The 20,995-nt window shown below is 24.0% G+C and overlaps 1 protein-coding gene across 1 annotated transcript; it reads left to right on the top strand.

Moving 5' to 3' along the window:
- Positions 1-1,713: 1,713 nt before the first annotated feature.
- LOC145831607 (lysosomal protective protein-like) lies at positions 1,714-12,573 on the top strand. The gene is made up of 10 exons (XM_082938912.1): positions 1,714-1,946; positions 2,650-2,758; positions 3,696-3,830; positions 4,130-4,297; positions 4,858-5,040; positions 6,882-6,995; positions 7,282-7,403; positions 7,478-7,553; positions 10,595-10,792; positions 12,283-12,573. Exons 1-10 carry the CDS (start codon positions 1,720-1,722, stop codon positions 12,364-12,366), a joined length of 1,416 nt encoding a protein of 471 aa, XP_082795038.1. The 5' UTR covers positions 1,714-1,719; the 3' UTR covers positions 12,367-12,573.
- Positions 12,574-20,995: the final 8,422 nt, after the last annotated feature.

The raw sequence follows: 20,995 nt of genomic DNA, 5'->3' as shown, positions 1-20,995 counted from the left end.
TATTACTTACAAAGTAAGAAAAATATCATACCTTTTTCCTACTTACAATTAAGTGTTTTAATACTGATTATAGAATATGTTTTTCTTTGTAATGCATAATGTTTAAAGAAAAGTTAAGTTTTTAAGACTAAATCTTTTACTTAAAAGTCATCTTTTTTTTGTCAATCATCAAAAATATTAATCGAAGCATCCCTAAAATAGTAAAAACATGTTATATTTGAATTTATTGGTGATTATTCTAATTAAAATTAGTCTAATCACTTAATTTAATGTCTCAATACTTATGTCTTAAGATACTTTTATTATTGTAAACTTGTAAAAAGGTCGCTGATATAAAGAACTTTGAACTATATAGCATAAGTTTGACTTGTTTTATATAACTGTAATATTTTATAAAAATTGAAAATTTTAAATAGTGCAAAAGTTTATCAAAAAAAATGAGCCTTTAATTGGTGTGTAGCTGGATGACCGAAGGACTTTCTATATTCCAGGTCCTTTGATCAAAATTTTGAAGTTTTTATTTTTTTATCGTGTTGAATAAAGTTAGAAATAAAAAAATAACTTAAGTAAATTAAACAAACGTTTTACAAAAGCATCTCGATCTTACGAAAGGTATATATATATTGACTATTAGTCTTAAGTTTAGGCTCAATTGTAAAGTTATAAGGTTTGTATTAATGAAAAGTTTGATAAGACTAAAAAACTGTTTAATAACTAGAATTTCAACAAACTGATTAGGCATTAAAATAAGCCGGTTTAGTAACACTGAACTAACACAAAAGTTGTTTTTAAGGAAAAGTCTTTTTGTTTCAATTTGAAACACAAAAAGTTAGGTTTTTAGGCATTTTACTATAGCTTTTTATCAAATTTTTCATGTACTAATTTTTTCATAACTAAAAAATTTCACCCGATTTTAATTACATAGCTAGATTTTTAAATGTCCGTCGTAAAATATTTTAATATTTATAACTTGCAAGTTTAAAAAAGTAGTAAGCTTTTTAATAACTTTTACTGATGTATAATTGTACGTGTTGTACGACTCGATAACCGGTTCCTTTGTACACTAGGTCCTTAGACCAAACTTTTTAAGCGCTTTTTTTTATGGTTCAATAAACAATATATATAATACTTGTAATTGACTTAACTTTTTTTTTTTTAATATGCTGTTGTAAAAAGTAATTTTAATTAAACTTTTATCTCAATTAAAAAATGAGTCTTGTTTGATATTTATTTATTTGCTTAGAATGAAATATGTTTTTACAATAAAAGTCTTTAGAATTAAGTTTTTCAAACAAAATAAAGTAAAAATTTTAAACTACGTAGAAAGCAGTAAAAGAAACTTGACGTGAGCTTCCTTGAATTGTACCACTAAATAACGAGCTAAGATCATATTTCAGTTTTGAATAGATATTCTTTTACGCTAGCAATAAACAAGCTTTTCATTTGAAGAGTGTATAAAAAACTTGAAATTTTTTTTTAATTAGAGTTTTTTTTTAAGTTTCTTTTTTACTAAAGTTTTTATAAATAACAATGTCTTATAACTTATTTTTATTTATTTAAATGATAATTTAACTGTTGATTTTATTATGCAACCTTAGAAAAAGTAAGCTTATTTAATTATTCAAAGTTTCTTAGTTAAAATTTAAAGTATTGAACATAACTAACAATTCCAAAGATAAAATAATCAAATTTTATTTTTTTTAAAGTGTTAAAAAACAAATGAGAAGTCTATACTTAATTGGATTATATGCTTTGGTTTTGAACTATGCATCATCACTAAAACTTGATCAGTTGAAGTTCGAACGAGATAGTAATTGGAATGACGAAATCATGAGCAGTGAGGCCGACAAAATAATAAACCTTCCAGGTACAGAGCACATACCTCGCAACTATGACATGTACTCCGGTTATTTAGATGCTTCAGAAGACGACCATCTGTTTTATTGGTTTGTTAAAAATTGTTATGCGAAAAAAAATCGAAACAGTTAAACTTAGTTTTTAGAATTTGAAAATATTCTTAAACATGTTTAAAAATAAACTTTATGCCAAATATTTAAATAAAAATTGGTCAATAATTTTATAGGTTTTCTAAAGCATTGAAAATTTTTTTTTTATGTTATACTTTATAACCGAAAATAAAACAAACTTCAAAAAATCTTATAGCTTATTGCTTTATGCTCTACTTTTTTCTGTACCTTTTTTATTCAAAAATCTAGAGATTAAAATGAATATGTAAATCAATGTAGCATATTATTTATTTTGGTTCGACTATGAGCTGTAAAATTTGAAAATATATAGACGGTAGGTATTGTATAAATAATTCGACAAAAACTTGATCTTGTTACTATTACTAAAATGTAGAACTTGTTAAACTTAAAAAAGTAATCATGGCTTTTAAAATATACTTGATTGAAAACACTGAATAATGGTACTACTAATTAATATGTTAGTTTTTTTACTAGTTTATAATAAAACTAATAATGCTTTTAAAGGTATTTATAAATATTTCAAAATCTAAATACATGAAAGTACTAAAACTAAATGTTTTCTAATACCTACAACATAATATTATTTATTAAATTAAATTTATAACTTAAAACTTGTCTTAATGAGTATGTATAGTTTAGGTTAATGTCGGTTGACTTTTAGGCTGGTAAAAAGTGAAGCAAAAAGGTCAAAGCAGCTTGTTATTTGGTTTAACGGTGGTCCTGGTTGTAGCTCTTTGGGTGGCTTGTTTACAGAACATGGACCATACAAGGTTAAATTAGTATTTTATAAATTAATTTTCAAAAACACTGTTTAATTTTATTTTTTTTAATGATCTTCTGAACTATTTGTAAGTAGAAATTTTTCAAAATCCCTTATGATTTTATATAGTGCTTAGATTTTTTTTGCTAAATATTTGTTAGCTTTAAATACTTTTCTTTATAATGAAAACCTAATATTTTTATAAAAGTTAAGTAAGTTTAAAAGATACTCAAAGCATTTTAGACTATTTTATTAATTAAAATTAACTTAAACCTAAATTGATATATATGATTTTAATAGAACAGAAGCGAATAACATCTAAATTTAAACGATGTAACTTTTAACTTTAACCGAACTATCTTTTTTAGCTATTCATAACTTTTTTATGTAAATTTAAAGTTGCAGTATAATTTTTAAAAACTGTTAAAGGAATTAAGAAATGAAAAACTCGATTCGAAAAAAAAATTGAGTGAAATAAGTTTTTATTAAATTTTTAAAAACTAAAGTGAATTATACAAATGAACTAACTACAAAAAAATACTATAAATAGCCTTAATAATTTATATAAACTATATGGCAACTACATAAAATATAAAACAATGTTTTCTTATACAGTTCTTGTTGTCCTAGACAACGTTAAAAGGTATCAAAAGTGTGCGACTCGATAACCAAAATGTTTTTTCGTGCACTAGATCCTAGGACCAAATTATTTGAGTGCTTTTTTTTGTTGTTAAATATAAAAGATTTCATAATTGAATATTTTTTAAAAAAGAGAAAAAGTTAAATTTTAAACTAAAGCTTCAACATTATCAACCTTAAACTTTTATAGCTTCTATACTTTAGTACACAATTACATAATATTTTTGTTCAAGTTAAAAAAGTATTCAAATATAAATTCAATCTTTTATCTTTGCTGCATTATCAACTTTTAAAACCTTCTAAAACAGTTTGATGAATCTGGAAAACTAGTTTCTAATCCCCAATCATGGAACAAAATAGCACATATTTTATACATTGAATCACCTGTTGAAACTGGATTTTCATATACTACTAACTTTTCAAGATCAATTGATGACAGCACGGTGTTTACAATTTTTATAAACTTAAGTCGACTTCGAACACAATTTATAGTTAAATTTTTCTATGTGCTTTTATGTCCAAGAAAATCGTATATTAATATAAAAAAGTTTATTGTTTGATAGTTAATCCTGTTATGTAACTTTAATCTAAAACAACTTTTGCAACTATTTTTGATTAAGTTTTTTACCACTATTAACGGGGTAACAACACCTAAAAACAACATGTTAAAAACTATATTAGTAAAAATAGTATAAAAAAATTACATGTTACAAATATAATGTTTAATAAATTATCAATTTAGACAGCTGTGGATAACTTATTAGCAATCAAAAACTTTTATCAAAAATTTCCCTATTTCAAGGATTACGAATTATACATAGCCGGTGAAAGCTATGCAGGTGTGTACATTCCAACACTAGTACAAAAAATTATATTTGATGAAAACTCTGACATACGATTAAGACTAAAGGTAAATCTTTTAAGTTAATTTTTCTTTGATACTTAAAAATGTTCAATACAACTAATTCTTATCTAGATATTTAAAACTTTTACAATTTTATTTAATGTATCTAGAAAATATTCTAAGTCAGAAATTTAAAACAAAACTGTTTTAAAAGAAATAATGAAAAAGGTGTTACACGACAACTCAAATTCTTAAAAAGAATATTAAGAGATCATATCTCAAAAAGTTATACATACTTGAAAAAAAACTTATGGAGGTCTTATTAATATATACAAACGGTTTCTCCTTTTTAGCAAAATTTGAAACATTTTTTAAGATTTAAAAAAATTAACAAAAGTTAATATACTTTAAAGCTTATTTTAGGCATATCTCAAAAAAAAACTTGTAGATATTAATAGGATCTACATACATATTTCTTATTTTTTCAAACAAGCATTGCTTTTTTAGTTGTCCCTTTATTATTTTTTAATTTGAGTTGTTTGAATTTGAATGGTCGTGCATTTTGAAAATAGTACAGCATAAATGTGGTTAATTTTTTGTTTTAATTTTTCACTTAAATTATTTAGGGTATTTTAATCGGAAATGGTTTACTTAGTAAGAGATTAAACCTTGAATCGCTGATAAAATACGCTTATTACCATGGCCTTATCAGTCCTACAATGCATGAGCAGATAATGAGACTTTGTCACAATGGAAAAGATTACGACTATGGTGACAGAAGCTCTTCAGCTCAAGAATGTTTTACAATGGTTAGAAGATGTTCATTATATAACTCCAGATTAAGCATAACGTTGATTTAAAAAAAACAGCTTTGCATTTAGATAAGTTTTATGCATATTTTTATACGCACTAAATTATTACATAATCATAACCATAAGTTTTACTCTTAGTAGCTCAATCCTTCGAACTTTTTTACACTTTTTCTTATTTCTATTTTATAACAACTACTTAAAGACACTCAATAAATCAAAACAAATCAATAAAACTATAAACAGACTAATTTTGAACATATATATATGTATATAGTTTTAAATTCGTAAACAAAACTTTGTTACTTATTGCGTTAAAGAAATTATTGCTTTTGGCTTTAAACTGCTTTAATATACATAAGATTCAATAAAACTAATAAAAAGATTAGTTTAACATTTCTATGTAAAGTTAGATAAAAAATATGTTTGTCAGAAGAAAATACACTTGTAAATATTATATAATTTTATGTTACAATTCCACCGAAGCTCATAGCACAAGAGTTTAGTAGTATTAACCAAGCTGGAATTAAAATATATGTGGAGGAACTGTATATATGTTATGTATTTTGTTATTCTTAAGTTATAAACTTGATATTACTTTAGTAAAACTTGTACAAACGAATTTATATATTTCGGTATATAGTCACCATTATAAAAAATTCTTATTAGAATCAATGCTCGGCTTTCTTCTTTATCAATTTAATAAAAAGTATAATATCTGATTATATATGTCTTCTATCTAAATATTAGTCATTATTTTTGTTTCTTTACTTTTGTTTGTTTTTATTTATTTCTTGCTTGAGTTATGTAAGTTCAAACGGTCTTTGTTTACTTAAGATTTCACCGTCGCTTCCATTTATTCGATATAATTGAATTTATGTTTAAAATAAAAAGGTATTTCAGTGCCAATTCATTAATAGTTTAGAGTCTAAATTTTAGATTAATGTAGTAATTTTAGTCTTTACTTCAATTTTCAAATAAAATATCATTTTTTAATACTCAGATTGAATCCTCGACATATTAGGCATAATAAATTGTTTATTTTATCTTTTTATTAAACAAAGCAGTTTTTAAGATTCTTATTATGAACTTTAATGTTGTTGGTTTCAAACATCTTAACGTAATAAACTAGTGTCCTGTTAATAAAAACTATAATAACTTGACTGTCGCTGGTTTTAGCAAATCGATAAGGAAGTTTGTTTTATTATTCTTTTGTAATATATATTTGTACATTTGAACCGTTGTGAGTAGAGAGACAACGCCAAAGCTTTTATAATTTGAAAGTAGTGGTTAACTTTAAACATAAAAATCTTTATCTTGAAAGTTTAAGACCATTATGAAAAAGTACTTATAGCGTATAAAACAGTAGTCTTTCTATATAAATTGTTTTATCGAATATCTTTTTAGTTTGCATGTATATTTAATGGTTTAACTAATGTAGATACTATGAGGTTCAAATTAGTTTATTGGTAAAAAACTGTAAACTAAGTGTAAATAGCAGTTTCCACCATCAACCCTTCATTAAATCTTAGGATCATTTTTATACAGAAGTCTCTAATTCACAGGGCTTTTTTTAATTAAATTTGTGGTAGTTAAAAAAACAATTGAATTTTATTAGAATGCCTATTTAGACCTACAGTACAGCTTGCAGATTTAAAGCCTAGACTATAAAGATAAATTAGGTTTTAAAGTTTACTAAAACTTAAATATTAAATGAATATAGTTCAATTTTTCAAAAATTGTTTATATATGCTAGTTCAGTGAATCTAACATATTATTCAGATATTTTGTAATTTTTTCATAACTATATAAATTTTATCAAAGTAGTTATGCTTTTTTAGATAGAAACTATGAGAGGTGGACTTTTGAACGGAATTTTAAATAGTTACAACTACGCTCAAGACTGTTTTCCAATAGAATTTCCAGACTTTTATGGAACATCGACTAGCTCTTTTGTATGTCTAATCGAACCTACTTAAGCTTAAAGAAAGATTTTGTTTAAAAGTGTTTTTGTTGTATTAATTAAAATTTCGCTTTTTAAAGTATAGTATCCTTTATTGTTACTTTACATTAAATATATTAAATCTGTCATGTATTTTTACTAATCTATAAAAATAGCTAACCTGCTTTTGTTTTAAAATTTAAAAGAGAAATAACTAAATACTTAATGTAGTAAGAATTTTACAAGCTCATATGTAGTGTTAATATATGTTAAACTTATTAAAAAAAAAACTTTATTAGGCTGATACGGAATATAAATGTTCTAACGTTTCTCTTTTATCAACTTATTTGAATCGAAAAGATGTTCAAAAGTCAATACACGCAAGATTAGAAGGAAATTCTACTACATGGAAGCTTTGTAGGTTGATTAAGCTTTTTATGTTTTAAAATTTAAAGCGAATTGTTAAAATAAGTGACATAAAATTTAATCGAACAGTGAAGTCCTTCATATTCAATATGTACAATTTTTCGGTGATATGTCTCAAACAATCAAAGAAATTGTTCTTGAAATGGTTAGTTTATTTTTAACTATATTCTACAAAAAAAAAATATAAATCAGTTGAAGTTTGATTACATGGCTTTCTAAAAGTTTTTTATTTAAACTGAAGTAACATATTAATAATGATTTAACAACTTTTTTTTTTAAGTTTGATATAACTTTTCAAAAGTGCAAAATTCTTTGACAGGTTAATATTGAAAAAAAAAGTATTCTAAAATTACTATAGGAGTTAACAGAAACAACATGTTAGACAAGGGTTTTCCAAACTTTTTTCAAAGGGCCCTCAAAAGTAGAAAAGCCATGGCCCCCTCAAAAATATTTCTCAAAAACTACCATTAAAACCGCCTTAGACGTTTTTTTTTGCTCTTCATCATTAACTCCAGAATATTCAGACACCTAGTATATGTTTAAAATTATGGCCTTGTTGCTCCTAAATTTCCTTCTTTTTTTTTCATAATATCAACTGCCATTAAAAACGTCTCAAACCTTATTTTTGCTCTTCATCGTTAACTCCAGAATATCTAGTGTAAATTTCAAATTACGACCTCATGCCCCCCCTCCCCCCTTTAACCCCTTTGCTGCTCATGACCCCTAAATTTCTGTGATAGCCCCCAGTCTTGGCCCAGTTTGGGAAACCCTGTGTTAGACACTACTTTTGTAGCTTTTTAGAAAATTTTTAAATTTTTATTGAAGCATAGCCTTAAAAAATACAATTTATTTAACAAAAAATTTAACACTAAAAACTAAACTTTTACAACGTTTAACATTTTAGTAAGAATAATCTCAAAAACAGTTTTGTTAATATTTTCTTAATATTTCTAAAAACAAAAAAGGTTGATCAGAGTTAGAATAATCTAACTTGACTTCAAAAACATTTCTTAAAATAATGCATTTGTATTAAGTATATAGTATTCTGTCTACAAAGAATGTAGTAGTAATGTAATAATAGTTGTTCAATAATTTCTTATTTAGTTAGTTTTAAATAATACAATTGCTTATTAACTGTTACGAGGTAATATAAATCACTTATACAAATATAATACTACAAAGTATACTATACCCGGCGTGGAGACTTATGCAACGTATACTAGTACTTACGGGTTAGGTAAATGGGAATATATATTTTTATAGAAAAGAATGTATTGTTAACTGCGTCCTTGATAAAATTGACCATCTATTTATTAATAAAAAACTTAAGTAATATATTTTATTTACATAAAATAAAGAAAGTGCAGAGATTACAGTATGCTAAACTAAAACTACAAATTACAACAAAAAAATTGTGCACAAATGTACATTTAAAATACTATAAGTATCTTAGAACTTGAGTAAAAGAAGCATTTAATTTTTTAATCTAACGTGTTTATAACACAACATCTAAGCACTCATAAACATCAATTACTGCGAGAAATTACAAGTAAAATATTCTTTTATAAGTAATTCAAAAAATTCAACTCCTTGTAATAAAAACGTTTATATAATTGTAAAATATTTATTTACGATACTTCAAAGTGGCAATTTATATTATTTATTCATATTAAAAGTATCCATAAAAAATCCACATTTGTTCACATTCTTTAAATCTGAAAACTGAAATGTTAATTTTATTACACTACTTAACTTTAACTTTTCAAATTAGTGATTAAAGGCTTGTTTAAAACAGTTTAAATCGATCAAATCCTACCTAACTTGAAATTTTTACACAAGTGTTAAAAGCGCGAATAAAAAAAGGAAGAAACAGAAACTGTACTATTATATCAAAACTTACAGAATTTACAATAAATAAGGTAAAAAATAACATAAAACTAAGAATAAATGAAAAAGTCATTGAGTTGTCTTTAATCATTCTCTTCGGCCTCCTTGTCTTCCTGCTTCTTGTCCTCGGGCTGCTTCTTACCGACTTCTTCCTTCCGGCTGCTTCCTTTAATTCACACTCTTTAAGTTTATAAATTGAAATGTTTAACAGTACTGTAAACAGGTTTTTTACTCAAGCTTTATATTGAATTCCACTTTCATGTTTCCTGTCTTAATGAGCCGTTTTCTTTCACATTAAATAAGATATATATTTTATCAATTTATACTTTTTGTTTAAATCTTATGTTAAACTTTGCATATACAAAATTATAAATATAAATAACTAATAACTGTTGCGAAAACTTAAAGTTTAAACAGTTATTGCATTTTATGTTGTTTGTATAATTGTTAACGGTTTTGAGTAGTTTTTATAAACATTAAGAGACAATGCTTAAAGTTTATTTTTATCAACAATTTTTAATTATATTGCCTGAACTATATATTGACTTCTACAAATTACATTGTTTACAACTAACTGACAAGTTATAGTGATAATGAAAACTAGATCTTAGTCAACAAAAAGTTTGTGAATTGATGGTTGAGATGGTACGATTGAAACTTGTTGTCATATATATCAATTTTGCTTTAAAATATAACAAAAAAAATGTTATACAAGTCTTCATAAATAAATCAAGTTGTAGTACTTTTTGAATTTTTTAAAGCCAATTTCTGTAACTGATTTTTCTAGATATCGAAGTTTTTAGCTTTTTAATGTTATATTAGTAAACTATTTGCTTAAAGAATTGTAAATGTATATAATCTAGTTTACTAATACTTTATGAATAGAAATACTTTTTTTTTCAACTTTAAATAGTTGTATTAAGCTACTAGCGTACATTTAGAAAAAATTAGTAAACAATTTTCTAAGAAAGCTTTGTTAATTTTAATAGTATTACCCTACTTGGGTAAATAGAGTAAAAATTATTTAATTAAGTTTAAGTACGACAATAAATACATGTTATTCCCAAACAAACTTTACAAATTTTGGAAAAAATAAACAAACTGGCTGAACTTGAAATGTTATACTTTGATAGTACATTGTACCAAGCTTTAATAATAAGAAAAAACAGGTAGGCTTTTTATTTAAATTAGTTGAATACTGATTTCCTTTATTATATTTTTTTAATGTTTAGGAATACTTAATTGTTTGGTAATACTTATTTGCTTCTAAAAATGAAAAAAAAATTTTTTGTATTGCAGCCGTTTATGAGGATTGTGTTTTTTGCTGGCGATTTAGACTTAGTATGCAACTTTCTCGGAAATGAAATGTTTGTAGACAACCTTGGTTATGATGTCACGACAAGCAGAAGAAAATGGACGGTAAAATCTGAAAACGGTGAGGAACAGTTGGCAGGGTTTTACAAAGAATATGACAATATTTTGTTCGCTACTTTTAAGGTTAAATGTTTTTAAAATTAAATAACATCACCGTATTTTTTTATTAGCTTGATATAGTGCAACAGTTTTATAAAAGTATTTTCTAGATAATTTCGAAGCATATTCTATACACTAATTTAACTACTTAATTTAGCACATTTTAGTTAAATTTCTTGTTAAAATTTTATAAAGTAAACAAGTTGGTAGATGTTGTTAATTTTTTTAATAAGTTTATAGTCGAATATTAAAGTACACTATTCAGATTTAGAGTTTTATTAAGGCTAAATTTAAAAAAAAAATTTAAAAGTTTACCACATTTTGATAAAAAAGTACGCTAATAATAGTCTTGACTAAATAGTTTATTTATAAGTACTATTTTTTTTACTTTCAACCAAAATTAAATATTATTAAAAGTTTTTTAAATTTTTATTTATATGAATGATAAAAATATAAAAATTTTCTCGTGTGATTTCATTGTACGAACTTAACTTTCTAAAAAAGCAAGTAAAATAAATCGTAATTAACACAAGTTGGTATAAAGTTCCATTAAAACTTTCAAAACTTTTATTAAAAACTTTTATTAAAGTTTAAGTCTAACTGTTTATATAGAAAATACTTTAAATAAACTATTCAGGGTTTTATAAAGAAAAAAGTTTTTAATGCTTTTAAAACTAAACTAAAAAAATATTCTTAATACTTTTATTTTAGACTTTTTAAAAATTAATTAAATAAAGGTATTCCTACTTCTTCCAAAATATATTCAAAGTTATTATTCTCAAGTTTTCATTCACTTTAAATTAGTTTACTATAAAAGCTCTAGACATAAAACTAATCTAAAAGGTAGCACACATTACCTATATTCATTTTCCAAAAAAGTTTTTGTTTAACCACACAAGTTAGAACCTGTTGTAATACCAGTTTTATCCAAGTTGTTTATCCATCAATAACCAAATAAATCTGAAAATTGCAAAAAAAAAAATTAATGCATTTAGAAGTTTCGACTGACGATTTTACTTTGTGTGAACCTGACAATACAACAAATTCTGATTAAAAAATGTACATTTATCTGCTTAAAGTTTAAGTTGAAGAACTGTGAATGTTTAATTTAAAAGCAAAAGTAAAAAATTAAATAAATAGTTCAAACAAACTAGTAAAAAATTTCAAAGTAAAAAAAATACTTTCCAACAGAACTAATAAATACATTTTTTAGGATTGCAAATGTTTTAACAGTTTTTTATTTGTTAAAAACTCAAACAATGTATCATTAAATCATTATATTTTTAATTTAGAAAATTATTCTAAATGAAAATAATTTAATTTTACTTTTATCAATTGCTCCGATTTTTTTACTTTTCTTGAAGTAATATAATTCCTTTATAGCTTATCTTTATTTAATTTAAACCTTACCTGTAAATACTTGAAAATTTATCCACAAGCCTACATATTCAACGAACGGAATACCACTATTATTTTAAACCTAATAATTTTTTACTAACTTAAATTTTTAACAGGCTGCAGGCCATATGGTTCCTACTGACAAACCAGTACAAGCGTTTTACATGCTAAAAAGAATTTTAGCTGATGAACCTTTGTGAAAACTCATCGACAATTAAAGAAAACTAAAATTGTTTTAATTTTTTTTTTTTGAGTCACAACTTTTTTAATTATTGCTGTAAAAAGTTCTAACCTTTTTATTTTTATTTTTGTAAAACATTTAACTGCTGTAGTTTTAATAATTTTAGATCGAAAAGTTATGCTGTGTTAGCTCAATAAGCGTTAAAGTTTTTCAATGATAAAGTTCTCACTCTAAACCAGGATTTCTTAGATGTTCTCATGTAAAAGCTTGTTTTTTTTTTGTAGTTTGTCATGTCAATAAAAATGTTTAAATGTTTTTTTTACATTTGTTTTTAATCACTTAATTTAATTTTTTTAACACAAAAGTAAAACAATGCTTAACTTACAATAATGTTTAAATTTATACGGGTTCGAACTAACTCTATAAAATATAATAGTAACTTTTTTATTTCTCATTGTCAAGGTAAGCTTGTGGGTGTATTTTTTTGCCGAGAAAGATTTTGTAAATACGTAAATTTCAACTTATTTCAGTAATTTTTTTAACTTAAAATTTACGTTACTAATTAAATAATTATGATAGTAAAAAGCAGTAAATTCCATATATTTAACTATTTTCAAAGAGCTAGTTCTATCTTTGACAAAAACAAAAAAACGTTAAATTTACCTTGTATAAGTCTACTCACAATGCAAGTTTTGATTGTAAGATTTTTCATCGAATGCTTAGAATAGCTTCAATGTTACAGTATTTTTTTCAAGTAGCATAAAATTCATTTATTTAATTTTACCTTAAAATTTAATTATAACTAATTTTTTTTAACTTTCATACGTGCATTCCTATATACTATTTAACAAAAAATATTAAAACTAGTAAAGTTTATTTTAAATTCATACGTCCTTTTAGTTCATACAGACCGACACTGTACGGGTAACCAAAAAGTAAAAGTATTTTTAGACGCGTATAATCAAGAACTTAGTCTTCTTCCTTAAACTTAAGTTAGCGAAGTTGTGCGTACAAGTTTGAAAATCAGTAGGTTTACTCAGAACACAACACGAAAGATTCTTTTTTTTTTAAGACTTTAGTAGTTGAGATCTGTTTTCTTAAAACCAAAACATACAATAAAAATAAGACTGTAAAAACTTATGAAAAAAAACATTAGTATGTGTTCTTTCAATATATTTTCCTTATCTACTAAATAACTGTAATGATAAGCTTAAAAATATGTGTAAAAGATGTATTTGACAATGAATGAGCACCAGCGCATTTAAGACAAGAAGATTTTAATGAACTATTGAATTTAGCTACTTTTGGATTAGAGTTTTTTTTTTTAATAATCATATGTAAATAGATTTATGCAAATTCTATATTTTATTCGCGACTGGTTTCGGTGGCAAAAGATTGCGACTTTTTAAGCAAAAAATAAGATATTAAACTGCATATAACAATGTTAGTTATTTATACTGTTATTTAAAAACTTATTCATGCGTGAAGAATATAAACAAAATTGTTGCATATTCGAAAATTCGAGCATGCCAGAGTATACTTAGGTAAAATTAGTACCAGTTTTTTAAAAAACGAATTGAATTAATATTAATATGCTGAGTCAAAGAAAAAAACTGAATTCAGAGCTTTTTAAAAAAAAATATTTATACCTTGAAATTTATCTAAATGGAATTAAGAATTGTCTAAAATTGTTTCTAAAAAGCCAAGAGTCAACAAAATATTAATAAAACTCAAAGTCGCTGAAGTTTTTAAAATCCAATTTGTGTTAAGTTAACATAACAGTCAAAATTAAAACGGCTTTAAGAACTATTTAAAAAAAATTCTAAAAATTGTTGAATTAAGAACTATCTAAAAAATACTTTTTTCAATTTAAGCCAAATGTCAATAAAAAAATCAATGAAAAAATCAAGAAAAGTAACCTATTTTGTACTATAATAAGCTCTTTACATCCCAGTAAGTTGAGCATTCTTTTTTAGTTAAGGCAAATAACTATATAATAATCATGTGTATAAACAAACTAATTGCATTTCATTAACAACAAACTTGTGTTTTTAGACGTTTTAATTGAATGGGATAAACAACGTTTGTATACAAGTTATTATTGAAATATTTTTTTATTAACGATTCTCTTTCGTACAACTCATACAGTTTATCAAAAAAAAGTAAATTTGATGAGTTTTCTTGTTTATTATAAAAACCTGCTTAGATAGATATTTAAAGTTACAGATAGTAAACTCAAAAAACATGTTTTTGACTGTTGTATAATAATAGGATATCATTAATTTTACAATAGTCAACACAAAAGGCAGTTTTAATTAAAATTCAAAATTTGACAAAATTTATTTTTTCCCAACAAACCTATTAAAAATTGAAAATTATTATTTATTGTATAATTTTTAGTGAAATGAGCTGTTGCTCTATACTGAGTAAATTGATTTGCACGGCGTCACTTTAGCACGATGTGTCATTTTGGCGCGGTGTCATTTTAGCACGGTGCGTCACTTTAGCACAGTGGGTAACTTTTGCACGGAAGGTCACTTTTGCATGGAGCGTCAGTTTATCACCGAGCGATGTTTTACACCATTTTTTTAAGTTCTATTTTTGCTTGAAGCGTCTTTTTTAACTTTTTATTTTTTGATTTTTTTTTTTGATAACATTTTGCACAAACCAAGCCTTGTTAAACCTTTATTTAAATTTTTTCTAGATAATACACTTATATTCATAAATATTTAGAACTCTTAAATATATAAAACACGTGTTTAAAAACTGATTTGAAAAATTAATAGAAAAAGACGCAATAGATTCGTATAAAAATCTAACTTAATTTACAACTTTATTTTGGAAGTATTTTTAAATGTAGTACTTAGTATTTTGACAACGATGTAGAAGTATATATAACAAATTTTAATAAAACAAATAACTTAGAAGATTAAGCAAACACTAAATACTTTAAATCTTTTATCGTACATGTAATCAGTTTTACTGGTATAAATATTAAAACAATTTATTGTTAATTGAAGTTATTATTCAGTTTTCTAGAGTAAAATCATTGCAAACTTAAAAACAAATTTAAATTTACTTCTGTTAATTAATTTTTGTTATATTACATAAGTTTTTATGTTAACGATTAAAAAAAAAACTTATTTTAATGTTTTAAAATTGTATTTGCTTGATACATTAGATTTAAGTACTTAAACTTCAAGTTCACAGACAATATATATACACACATAAGATATCTTAAGTTTCTTTTTTTACGTTTCACGGCTTTCCATGTTTATGAATTGAATAAAAGGCTTATAATTAAAATGTGTCAGAAATGATAAAACTAAAATCAAAAATGTTGTTTAACAGTATACAATTAAAAACAAAAGTTAAATAATTAACTAATTAAATGTTACAAGATTGCTTTAACTACAGAACTTTTTAAATTGAAACGTCTGAAAAAAAGTACAAATGATGTGTTAATGTTCATACTAAACCTTAAAATGCAACTTATAACTTTCACAAATTAAAAAAAACTTTTGCATTTTTTACAATGTTAAACTATCCAACTAAAAGAATATATGAAATTTTTTAAGATTGCTACGTTCAATCTAAAAAATACAATATACGTTTACTATACCACAGCAACTTGCCAGCTAGGTACGCAACGCACTTCTAAGGTACGATCTACCGGTATGGTTCGCACTTTTCAGTCGAATAAAGCTGTTCAAAATGCAATTTATTTTTATAAAAATTAATTTTTTTTTACATTATATTATTATAATATAGTAATACAATAAAAATAATTATTGTGCAAATTTATTTTTAATCAAAACGTTTATTTATGAAGTTACTAAAAAAATATGAGTTCAAAAGTTAATTTTCACGTTGAAAAACACATACTATATCTGATCTAAAACAAGCTTATGTTGTATAAAAATAAATCTAACACTTAAAAAAATGTAGTGAAAAACTATCAAGTTTTTTGATCAACTTGATTAAATTTTTGAGGTATAGTTTAATTAAATAGGGTTAATACTTGAAAGCTATTTTTAGTTTTACTAAGCTTTCTACCTTAAAAATAGAAAATCCAAACTTTAGAATGTTAAAAAAAAATATTAGAAAGATACAAATACAAAATATTATATAGAATTAAAAAACATTATACATTGATTACAAAATCAGTAAAAATATTAAAGTAACAACCTTCCAAAGCAGACTTTAATTTGTTTTTACAAAACTTTGCTACTTTGTATTTTTAGGTTTTTTACAAAGTTTTGAAAAATTTCAGCTTTATTTCAATTTGAAAAAATATATTATCGTATTGATTAGTTATTACCTTTACTATCTTATTGTATAATTCATTTAGTTTAAAGTGTATATGATAATAAAGTAATAAACTTTAAATTTAGTTTTTTGATATTAAATATTGTAAAAAGTTTAATACTATAACAACTACAAAGTACTCAAAAATTCAAAATTATTTTTCCAAAAAAACCTTATAGACACATTATAAAAAAAATATTTCAAGCTTAAAACTCCTATAAGTTTAGAGTTTTAACATTTATTTTTAATTAGTTAAATAAAAATTTCGTAAAAAGTTTTACAAATCATAACTACTGTGCTAAAGTGACGCTGTGAAAAAGTGACGCCGTGCAAAAGTGACCTACTGTGCTAAAATGACACCATACAAAAATTACCTTTTGTGCTAAAGTGACGTCGTGCATAAGTGACCCACCGTGAAAAAGAGACGCACCGTGGTGAATTGACGACCCGTGCTGAAGTATCGCTGTGCCAATCTGACACCCACCCTTTTTTGTGCCCTCACTCCTAATCCATATTACCTAAACATTTTAGAATAAAATCAAAAATTAAAGTTTTAATTATTTAAATTTAAAGTAACATGAAAAAAGTTTTTTTTTTGCTGAATCAGCTTTTTTGGGCTCAGACTAACCTTTTAGTTTATTTGCCTTTTACTAAAGTTGGTAAACTTAAGTCCATTAAATAAAACCGTCTATCTAAAACTCGTTATATTTTTTTTATTACTTATAATCTCGCGCGTCATTTTTTTATAGGAAACTAGAGTTATATAATATTGATTTTAAAAGAAATAGATTTTTGAACACAAAAAATTTTATAACAAAATTTATGATTATCAAGTTATAATATTGTTAAAACTTGAAAGTGTTTTTTTTTTATCTTTTATCAAAAACTTCAACTTGAAAATATTTGTTGTTATTATTTTTTTAATTAAAAAATAAATATTTCTGTTTAATGTTAATCAATTAAGAAAAAAGTAAAAAACTTAAAATAAAGTTTACAAAAACTAATATGGCCATCGGCTGTAAATTAATTTAATAAAATAGGTGTATTGTTTTATTTAATGATGCGAGTTCTAGGCTTAAAAGAAGGTTTTTTAACTCACTTCCATAATTGCTACCTTGCCATAAATTTAGAAAATATTGAGCCCCTGGATTAGATATCTCCCCTAAACTAGTTACTTAACTTGTTTTCCCATGTAATTAAAATTGCCCACTTTGAGAAACCCTGTATTTAAAACACTAGCCGTCTGATAAATGAAGCTTAAAAGACATTAAACATTACAAACTAAACCTTTTGAAGAAGTTAAGTTTTAGAATTAAATTTTACATTTGTACATTTTATTTATTTTCATACAGTATTTGAAACAAAAATCATTCTCAATTTGTTTAATAATAAAGCTAAGTTTAAAAAAAATCTGCCTACATTTATAATGTCAGATTTTGATAAATATTTGGATAGTTAATAATTTATATATTTCTAAGTTCACAAAACTAACCATTAATGTACACTAAAAGCTGCAATAAAGCTAAGCTATTGGAGTTTCTGCATTTACAAGCTACAAAGTTTTCTTTTCAATGATAAACTTGGAATTTTTCTACTTAAGCTAAATTATTTTAGCCTGTAGTTTGTTGAAAATGGTATACTTTATTCACATTTATGATAATAAAGTCTTAAAAAAGTAAAGAAGCATGATATGTTCTGTAAAACAATAATACCTTTATTCAGTATTCTGAACTCTTTATTTCTATATTTCTTGCAACTCCGCTGAATTTTTTTTTCACCACACTAAGTCCATTGATCATGCATGATTATGTTGTGTTGTGACTTAAGCCAGCTCAGAGTTAACCTTTTCTTTTCATTCTTACAAAATGTTTCTGTTTCTTTATCTTAATTTAAAAAATTCAAAACAAGAGCAATGAAGCTAGTATCACTAAAAAGCTCTTGGCAAAAAACTTTAAAATGTTTTATAAACTCAATACTTGTTTTATACACTTGGTAGTTTTTCTTATGGCTTTCTTCATTATACACAGAAGAAATATGTATTTTTTTATATTAAATATTTCTACCAACAATTAAGGAACGTAGAAGTAACTATTTTCCCTAAAAAATAAATTACGCAACTTATGGCAATAGGAATTAATATTTCTTAGTAACTAATTTATAAAATATATAGGTAAAAATTTATTATAAACATTGTTAATACATTCAAGATTTATATAAATAACTTAAATCAGTCCAGGGAATAGTCAATTTTTCGTTCATTAAGAACTTATGTAATATGCAATAAATATGTATATTTTTTAAAACTTTCTTTCGATTTTTTCTTAACATTACTTATGAAATTAAATAATCTTTCATCTTAAAAAATTTAAGGAACATTTTAAATTTATTTGCTGTTTTATATTTTATTTTGTAAGTTATAAAAGAAATCATATTTAGTTTAAATTGTTTTTAAACATTTCACTTGTTTTCAAAATTATTCTGTTGAAAAGCAATTTTTTAAAATAGGTAATAGTCAATAATATTTATACTAAAATTTAGATCTTCTTTGTTTTTAATTTCATTTGGTTCTATTTTGATGAAATTCTAAAAAAATAAATTTATTATAAAAAATTATTTGTTATAGAAATCCACAAAGTTTTTAAGTTTTGGTTCCTAACTTCAATTTCAAGTACTTTTTTTGCTACATATTAAAAAACATAAAGCAAGAGAACTTTTAAACTTTTTACATTATTGTATATTAAGATATTTTCACTATAACTTATATATAACTATAATACTGTTTAAGGTTTAGTTTGAAATAATCAATAATTAACAAAAAAAACAATAAAAGTTTAATATTTTTATATTTTACTCACAAGTAAGTACAACTTAAGAAAAATTCTCAAAAAATTAAAATGACACAAGTTACATCAGTTTCATGATTGAAATTACACTGTCCTTCATTCTTTAGCTTTCAAATGTTAACATTATCTAAAATAACAGAAATAACTAATTTATCTAACAATCTAAAATATAATTTGAAATGACATTATTGTTAGAATTAAAAATAGGCCTAACAAAAGAAATTAATTGTTATTTTAAGTTTACAGCAATATATAACATATGCAAACAATAACACTAAAAGATAACAAAAAAGTTTAAGAGTTGCATTGTTGAAATGACACTATTTTATACAGTTGAAAAGACACTTAAGTTGCCAGCTAAAATGACATTCAGTGATATAAGTACATAAGCAGGTCGCAGTACTTATGTACTTATTTTCAAAATAAATTTAAAAACAATTGAAAAAAAAGCTCAAAAATTCCTGTATATTGAACTAAAGTGTGCTAACGTAAAGTTAAGGATAACAAATTTTAATGTAAAAAATTTTTACAACTAAATCTTAACTTATAAAGTTGTGAGCTATATAAATCTATTGTTATATATACAGGGTTGCCACAAAACCTAAAATCCTGGAAAAACTTGGAATTTGACAATTTATAAAAAAAACCTGGAATTGGAGAAACTTTTCAAAAAAAGCTGGAAAAACCTGAAATTTTCACCAAATTTACATATTATGTAGCAAAGTTTTGATTTGACACAAAAAATCTATCATATAAATTTAAATTTTTGTCATCAACTTATTTTTCTAATTACAGTAAGAATATTTTAGTTTTAAGTGTCTCAAATCTTCCCTTGGTTGTGTGATGTTCTTCGTGATTTTTTTGTCTTTATCGATTGTTTAAAAAAAAGAAAAATTTTATTTAACAAAAAAATCTACAAATTTATTAGTATTCGTTATATTGCCTAAAGTACTTTCAAGTTCTTCTTCAGTAGGCAATTAGAACTTATTAATTCAAAATTTTCTTGCATATAAAAGTTTAAAAAAGGATATTATTACGTAACTATTTCTATGTCTTTTAAAAGTTTTTCAAATAGTAAATCTTATTAGTTTCTCTAGTTTAAACTCGCAAAAACTAAATGAAATAAAATAAAAAATAAAAAAAAATGAAATAAAATCAAAGACAAAGGACTAAATGAAATTAAATTTTTAAACTTTGATATAAGACTTTTTCTAATTAGAATGTCTGTTATATTTATTTATAATTAAAGTAGCTTAACAGTATCTTTTCAATGTTGTTATTCTACTTAACACTGTTTTCCTTAAAAATAACTTCAAACTAAAAATAAACCCAAAAACTTGTAATTTTAAAAACCTGGAAGAAATTCAAAAAACCTGAAGGAAATTTCTCAAAAACCAATGGCAACCCTGTATATATTGTAATGTTGGTTTAGAAATTTATAACGCTTTTTGTTATAAGCATATTAAAAAGACAATCCAGTATTGAATTTTTTTTTGC

Source organism: Thalia democratica, chromosome 3, assembly GCF_965202585.1.
Source record: "Thalia democratica chromosome 3, ktThaDemo2.hap1.1, whole genome shotgun sequence".
NCBI classification, from domain to species: domain Eukaryota; kingdom Metazoa; phylum Chordata; class Thaliacea; order Salpida; family Salpidae; genus Thalia; species Thalia democratica.
This window is presented reverse-complemented; position numbering and strand designations above follow the sequence as displayed.

Excerpts from the sequence above, each read along its gene's own strand:
- LOC145831607 (XM_082938912.1), top strand. The coding sequence starts at position 1,720 with ATGAGAAGTCTATACTTAATTGGATTATATGCTTTGGTTTTGAACTAT. Across the intron at positions 6,996-7,281 it reads GAACATCGACTAGCTCTTTT|GCTGATACGGAATATAAATG; the intron begins GTATGTCTAATC and ends AAACTTTATTAG. Across the intron at positions 10,793-12,282 it reads TTTTGTTCGCTACTTTTAAG|GCTGCAGGCCATATGGTTCC; the intron begins GTTAAATGTTTT and ends AATTTTTAACAG.